The sequence below is a fragment of the Etheostoma spectabile genome, chromosome 13 (genome assembly GCF_008692095.1).
Source record: "Etheostoma spectabile isolate EspeVRDwgs_2016 chromosome 13, UIUC_Espe_1.0, whole genome shotgun sequence".
NCBI classification, from domain to species: Eukaryota; Metazoa; Chordata; class Actinopteri; order Perciformes; family Percidae; genus Etheostoma; species Etheostoma spectabile.
The window spans coordinates 20,971,483-20,979,273 of NC_045745.1; the positions used below are offsets into that span (position 1 = coordinate 20,971,483).

Consider the following 7,791-nt stretch of genomic DNA (forward strand, 5'->3'; position numbering starts at 1 on the left):
GTTGTCCAATAGGGCTGTCGGCTGTGTATACAACTGACTTCTGCACAACACAACTCCATAATAAGGCAAGAAATTCCACTAATTACCCTGACAAGGCACCCCAGTGAAGTGAAAACCCTTTTAGGTGACTACCTCATAAAGCTCATTGAGAGAACACCAAGGGTTTGCAGCGCTATCAAAAAAGCAAAGGGTGGCTACTTTGAGGAATCTAAAATATAAGACCTATTAAGAGGATTTCACACTTTTTTGTAAGTACATAATTCCATATGTGTTCATTCATATAGTGTATATCTATGTATATGATAAATATATATATATATATATATGTATATGTATACGGATTCATGTGAGAAAGCACGGTTAAGTTAACAAAGACAACTGTTATGTTTGTGGACCTGAGCAACCCGTGAGTTTCTGTGAGACCCGTTGCCTCAACCGATGTACATTGCTGGGAAAAGCCTGACATCTTGTGCCTGATGTCCCTCCCCTGTGATTGGAAATACAATCAAGCCAGAGCTCAAACAATCAAGAAGTAAATCTCAACAAAACACTTGGTTTAGGAAGAGATGAGAGGTTATGTGTTGAAATGAAGGCCAAAAAAGACCTATAAGCAGGTTTTTAGCTGACCTTGTCAACTGTTACAAGTTTTTTGAGTCCATCGTATTTTGCTGCCTTGCAGGAACTCTGAGTTTGGTTTGATGCCTGGTGGATAAAAGAAAGAGGACAACAATGTTTGAGCAGGTTCGTAGGAATACTGATAGGGTTGTTAAGCCGTTTTTTTCAGCTCTCTGTGAAGTGAAAGTTAGGAAGAAGACAGATACCGCTCTTGTATCTGCCCGTAAATATGAAGCTGAATCAGCAGCGCGTTAGGTAGTTCAGCACAAAGACTGGAACAAAGGGATACAGCTATCTTGGCTCTGTCTCGTAATACAGTGGGGCTTGAGGTAAAATTTGTATTAATGTGCATAAAGAAGCCAAGAAAAGATGGAAAAATCCCCAAAAGGCATGAAATGACAGATTAGACATTCATACCATATGTCACAAAAATTTAGATTTATTTTCATCATTTACACTTTCAAAATAACAGAAAACAAAAAAATGGCGTCTGAAAAGTTTGGGCACCCTGCAGAGTTAATACCTTGTACTTCCCCCTGGCAAATATTACAGCTTGTAAACGCTTTTGTAGCCAGCCAAGAGTTTCATCTGTTTGAGGTATCTTGCCCATTCTTCCTTCCAAAAGACTTCCAGTCTTTGAGATTCTGGGCTGTTGTCACGCACTGCTCTTTTAAGGTCTATCCATAGATTTTCAATAATGTTGAGGTCAGGAGATTGTGAAGGCCATGGCAAAACCTTCAGTTTACACCTCTTGATGTAATCCACCGTGGATTTTGTGGTATGTTTAGATCATTATCCATTTGTAGAAGCCATCATCTCTTTAACTTCAGCTTTTTCACAGATTTCATCAAGTTAGCGTTCAAAATTTGCTGAAACTTTATTGAATCCATTTTTCCTTCTACTCATGAAATGCTCCTTGTGCCACTGGCTGCAATACAACCCCAAAGCATGACTGATCTGCCCCCACTCTCAACAGTTGGACAGAGGTTCTTTTCATTAAATTCTTTGCCTTTTCTTCTCCAAACGTACCTTTGCTCATTCTGGCCAAAAAGTTATATTTTAACCTCATCGGTCCACAGAACGTGTTTCCACAATGCATGGACGTAGAAGAGGGTTTCTTCTGATGACTCTTCCATGAAGACCATATTTGTACGAGAATCTCTTTATAGAGGAATGGTGTACCACAACTCCAGTGTCAGCCAGATCTTTCTGGATGGACTGTGCAGTCTATCGTGGGTTTGGACTTGCTTTTCTCACACTCCTGCGAGCTGTTCTGTCTGATATTTTTCTTGGTCTTCCAGATCTTGCTTTAACTTCCACTGTTCCTGATGACTGCCATTTCTTAATTACAATCCGAACAGAGGATATTGGCATCTGAAAACACTTTGCTATCTTCTTATAGCCTTCTCCTGCTTTGTGAGCGTCAACTATTTTCAGTTTCAGTTTTCTAGACAACTGCTTAGAAGAACCCATGGTGCTGATTGTTGGGGCAAGGTCAGATGAGTCTGGGCCTTTAAAACCTTAAGATTGACAGCGCCTGGTCTTTCCAGAAGATGATTGAGAACAAACTTTTGCAGACGCCACTTTTTGTGACATATTATACGAATGTCTAATCTGTCATTTGATGCCTTTTGGAGATTTTCCAACTTTTCTTGGCTTCTTTATGCACATTAATAATTTTTTTTACCTGGGGTGCCCAAACTTTCGAGCCCCACTGTAGTTACTAAAATGAACAAATACTGGTAATATATTTTACTATAAACATTCTCCAGTATTTTCCAAAGGTTATAATACAATGTTTCCCTGTTTTTTTTTTAATGAAGTTTGCAAGATATATCTGACTGATAATGTAAAGACATTAAAGAATAAAAAAAGAAATGAGCAGAAACATGAATAAAGATATTGTAAGGAGATGTGTGTACAAATGTCTGCATTACACTCACCAATGCCAACAATCAAAACATCCGCTTGGATGACATTTCCACTTTTCAGCACAACCTCCTTCACCTTGAGTAAGAAAGGACAATGAGAGGACAGGGAGAACTCTGAGCGTTTATATTTTCAGATTTTACTCTATGTTTATTGATGTTTGAGTTGTAATAAACTAAATTGTCACAATGTGTATTTTCCCACTTTACCTTGCCATCCACACCTTTGATCTCCATCACAATATCATTCATGAAGAATTTCACATTTTTCTCTGACAGCATCTGCAGGGACATAAGTTCAAACTACAATTAACTAAACTGAAAAGAGGATACAATAAAGGACACACTCTCTCTCTTTCTCTCTCTCTTTCTTACCATCATGGTGACTTTGCCAACTTCCCGACCCAGTGTGTTCTGGTACGGCAGCTCACTGCTGCCGATCACTGTGACACTGGAGGATTTGTCTATCAAATAAGATGCAACTTCCATACCTGGAAAAAAACAATGTGTTAAAGAAGATGTAGTTGAGAAAATTCAAATGAAAATAACTGTAAGGAGCCCCAAAACTGACATAAAGTAGTAAAAAACTACCAAACAAGTAAAAAATATAACTAAATACATAAAAAACACTGTTTTAAATTATGTTACATAATAAAATGGAGTTTAAAAATATTAAGCTTTTTTTTTTTTTCTAATCATTGCAACAGAAACACATGAACATGCCCATCCCATTATCATATACAGTGGTGCTCATAAGTTTACGTGTAAACTTATGAGCACCACTAACAAGGAAAACAGGAAATTAAATGTGTGCTTAGACAAAAAATAGGAAAAATAAAAAGGTTAATGAAGGCTAAGCAGAGGAGTGAAATAAATTGCATTTTTAAATAAATGAATGGATTTGCGGTAAATAAAATAAAAGTTAAATAAATGTTCTTTTTTTTGCCAACTGATTGGACATTAAAGGAAATATATAAAAAATTATATTTCCATAAAAATTTTAAACTAACAACAGTATTTATTTAAAAATAAGCTGTGTAATTTTGTTAAACCTTTTAAACCAGATAACCTTTTACTGCCTTTTGTAGGTTTTGGGCCTCCATAAAACTGATGAATGAAAAATTATTTAGGTTTTATCTATTTTCACAATCAAATGAAACCCCTGCAGTAGATTTGATGCTGTTAAGTATTTATTCTACAGTTTAGTTTTATTTTCTACACATCGCCAATCCAGACAAATATTTAAAAAAAAATATTTTGGTCACTGCAACACAGTACCGACAAAAGAGGTTCCCACGAGGACGACGTTGCAGCCAAGACAGGCTTTGTGGATGTGTCGGGCATCTTCTGGTGTCTCCAACATTAAGACGTTTTTCAACTTCATGCCAGGCACATCCAGACCCTTCGCTCTAAACAACAGGCCAAGACTCAGTTTAGAAGCAATGCAGTGCAGTGGTGCTGCAACAATAACCCCTTTCCTTGTACAAAGTTAAAGGACAGTTATCACATCTGCTTTTGGTAACCGGTGATTGAGTAAAATATTTCATCTAAAATTGTTGCAGACAGATTAAATACTCCATTACCCCATTTCCTAATAACCATCAATCTATAACATTTAATATGTTAGTTTAGTTTTATTTTCTCATTCAAACATGATCTCAGTTTTTCCATCAAATGTATATATACATGTATAATATATGCAACAATATAATAATATACATTTTAATATATATAATTCTATCATATATATACATATATAATGTAACATAGAAAAATAGAAATTTAAATAAAACCTATTTTTGTATCGTCTTGCAGCTTCCAGAGCTTCTAAAAAGGATAGTTTGGATCTTTTGAAGTGGGGTTATATGATACACTTATTTACCTACACTAGATGGCGGTTGCCATGCCTCCAGTTTGGAGAAGAAGACATGAGTCCGGACACAGAAGCTAAGCCATGTACTGCTATGAACGGGACCACACAGCAAAACTTATTTTAGAGATAATATATTCGGAAATACACTCTCTGATTTTAGTTTGAGTGCCCCAAATCAAAAATGTTTGCATCTGTAAGATGACATAACACATTCAACAAACGATCCATTTCAGGGTCTCTGTATCAAAACATTTGGAATTTGAAGGCCCTATAACTGAAATGGGGATTATATCTTGAAGTCATAATATACTATATTTAATGGACTTTTTATTAGAATGACACTGCACCAGGTATTTTTTAACTCTACCAGGCACATTTTTAGTTTTTTAGTTTTTCCATTTGAGTGATTATTCATGTGCACATTTGCACATTTGAGGTATAACAGGTGGCTATCAAGAGCCTCTAAAGGCTCTGGTATGCCCTGGTTTCAAATGAAATGCTTGCCCACATACGTCCTGTGATTGTGTGTGTTTTTGACTTCACCTGCAGCCTGTTGAGATGAGGAGCTGGTCATAGCTCTCGACTAAACCATCGTCAAATGTGACTTTCTTCTTGTCTGTGTCCACTGACACCGCCTGCAATGTGTTGAACAGTTCAAAATAGTATCACATGTCTGTAGTCACAAGTAAGTTGAGGCATTATACAACAAGACTGATAACGTGAGTAGACAAGAGAAGGAAAAGGAACTCACTTCTTTCCTGAGCCACACCTCGATATCGTACTGTTGGAAGAACTCCATCCTCCTCAGCAGAATGCTGTCATTCTCCACATTCATTACCTGTAAGGTAGGTGCAGGGTTTAAGTAGTCAATGCAAAAACACACACATATTCATCATTAAAATGTAGGGTTTTGCTTTGTGTCATTTTCTCCACAGCACCTTGCTGAGTCGTGTTTTGTCATAAGGTAAAAGGTCGTCTTTGGTGACCATGATGATTCTGCCGCCAAAGTTTTCCTGCCGCAGAGTCTCAGCGCAGATCAGAGACGCAGCTCCTATGCTTACAGAGAGATAACACAGCATCACATTTTGTCTCACTAACAGGCCACATCCCAAAATTGACACACACACAGACACACATACACACACACACAAACGTACTGTGCAAAAAGTATATAGAGTGGTCCACACTCACCTCCTCCCAGCAGCAGGACAGTGTTAGTGTCTCCTGGTACTGCAGCTCCCATTCTCTTTACTCTTTTTTCCTGCCTGATAGTCTGGAACATGTAAATACAACATAGAAACGTTTCAAGGAATTTGCAATTATTCACTTAAAGAAAAAGGTCAAAAATATAAAGAATATGTAATTAGTCGGCTACAATAGATGCCAAATATCCCTGCATGTATTATTGATCAGAGAATTAAATTACCTGTACATTAGAAAGTGGAACATTTAGTTTGTTTACATTTCAGTTTGATGCTGTTTACATAAACAATGTTTACGAATTAAACTGTTGATTGATTAATTTCTTGGATGTATTTACTTAAAAGGTAACTCTCGGCAAAATGCAACTTAGGGTCTTTTTGTGAATGTGCCTGAGTCAGACTTTCATTTAAATGCATAATTAGGACGGAAGCGCCACTTTTATGATTAATCATATTTTTATTTTTTGGTCAAATGGGCTTTTGAATGGGAGAGCTAGGGGCACTAATGTGATCACATCAAAATTGCTATTTTTTAAACACTAAGAAGGCTCAACACAACATGAACATGAACTCGAGCATTGAGAATATTGTTTGTAGCTTTCTATTTTTACTCTCCTCCCTCCATTTTGGCTGACAAAACATTGTATGCAAATCTTAGCTTGAATGTGTGATTCAGTGCGAAAATTAATAGAAACACCTTAACATGTCTTGAATCTATTTGATATACCAATTTGACCACAAAAGAAGCATGTGATGTAATTTCGCACAGCTTTTTATTCACTTTAAAGCTGTTGGATGAAAACACACTTTTACCAGCTTTATTCTCATGAATATTTTAGCAAACTTCAGATAATTATTTTGACAAGTGGACGGAAACATAGCCCTTATTAAAGACCTTTTTCACAGAAGACAGTTTGGCACTTGGAAATAACAGGACCACTATTAATGGTATTAGTAACAGCTGTGTTGTAATTAGTAATGGAAGATTCATTCCCAGCATGCTCCCCAACTCAACCTGAGCACAGGGCTAATCATCAAGATTATAACTGAAAACATAAAAACAAATAAATGAATCCAATTGCACATTAGACAAAGTACCTTTACAATGATGGGATGACATCAACTGAAAAATAAAAGTTAACCTACTTACCTTTTTGTTTACAGACACATACACTTTGCTGTTTTGAATTTTGACCTTCAAAAGAGAAGACAAATTGAAATTATGTTAAAATTGTGGCAAATGTTCTGATAAGCTAAATATCTGTCTGTCGACTGTTTGTCTGTCCGTCTGATTTTCTGTCTGTCTGTCTGTCTGTCTGCCTCTCTTTCTGTCTGTCTGTCTATTTCTCTCTATGTTTATGTCTGTCTGTCTCCCTCTCTTTGTCTCTCTCCCTGTCTGTCTGTGTGTCTGTCTGTCTGTCTGTCTGTCTGCCTGCCTCTCTTTCTGTCTGTCTGCCTATTTCTCTCTATGTCTGTGTCTGTCTGTCTGTCTGTCTGTCTCCTTGTCTGTCTGTCTGTCTCTCTGGTTTGTACCTCGTGGCAGGGTAAGCAGTCTATACCAGGGAACTCTTCCAGATCCCCTGTATGGACGTTGAAACAGGCGCCGTGCCACGGACAGCGCACTGTGTTGCCTGAAATGACCCCTGAACACACACGCACGCACGCACGCACACACACACACACACACAATTTCCACATATATTTCCATTTGATTTGCATATTTCCATTAAGGTCAAACCATTTCCTAGTTACTATTTACAGTATAATCTGAACTACGGCTTGACATTAAATATGTTTCATCTGCCTAAATGATACCATATACAGTACAGAGTTTGGACACACCTCATTCAATGCGTTTCCTTTGTTTTCATGACTATTTACATTGTAGATTATCACTGAAGGCATCAAAACTATAATTGAACACATGTGGAATTATGTACTTAACAAAAAAGTGTGAAATAACTGAAAACATGTCTCATATTCTAGTTCCTTCAAAGTATCAACCCTTTTTGATAGCGCTGTAAACCCTTGGTGTTCTCTCAATAAGCTTCATGAGGTAGTCTCCTGAAAAGGTTTTCACTTCACAGGGGTGCCTTGTCAGGGTTAATTAGTGGAATTTCTTGCCTTATTAAAGGAGTTGGGACCATCAGTTGTGTTGTACAGAAGTCAGGTT

General features: G+C 37.2%; 1 protein-coding gene across 1 annotated transcript in view; it reads right to left on the reverse strand.

Annotated features, from left to right (window-relative positions):
* The window catches only part of aifm5 (apoptosis inducing factor mitochondria associated 5), a 17,525-nt gene that overhangs the window by 5,611 nt on the left and 4,123 nt on the right, over positions 1–7,791 (reverse strand). Inside the window, exons 4-13 of the mRNA XM_032533007.1 lie at positions 7,152–7,261; positions 6,769–6,813; positions 5,608–5,689; positions 5,355–5,467; positions 5,168–5,254; positions 4,960–5,051; positions 3,822–3,952; positions 2,919–3,034; positions 2,754–2,825; positions 2,559–2,622 (exon numbers count right to left, since the gene is read on the reverse strand). Coding sequence (XP_032388898.1) covers positions 2,559–2,622; positions 2,754–2,825; positions 2,919–3,034; positions 3,822–3,952; positions 4,960–5,051; positions 5,168–5,254; positions 5,355–5,467; positions 5,608–5,689; positions 6,769–6,813; positions 7,152–7,261 — 912 coding nt within the window. The remainder of the gene's footprint in view (positions 1–2,558; positions 2,623–2,753; positions 2,826–2,918; positions 3,035–3,821; positions 3,953–4,959; positions 5,052–5,167; positions 5,255–5,354; positions 5,468–5,607; positions 5,690–6,768; positions 6,814–7,151; positions 7,262–7,791) is intronic.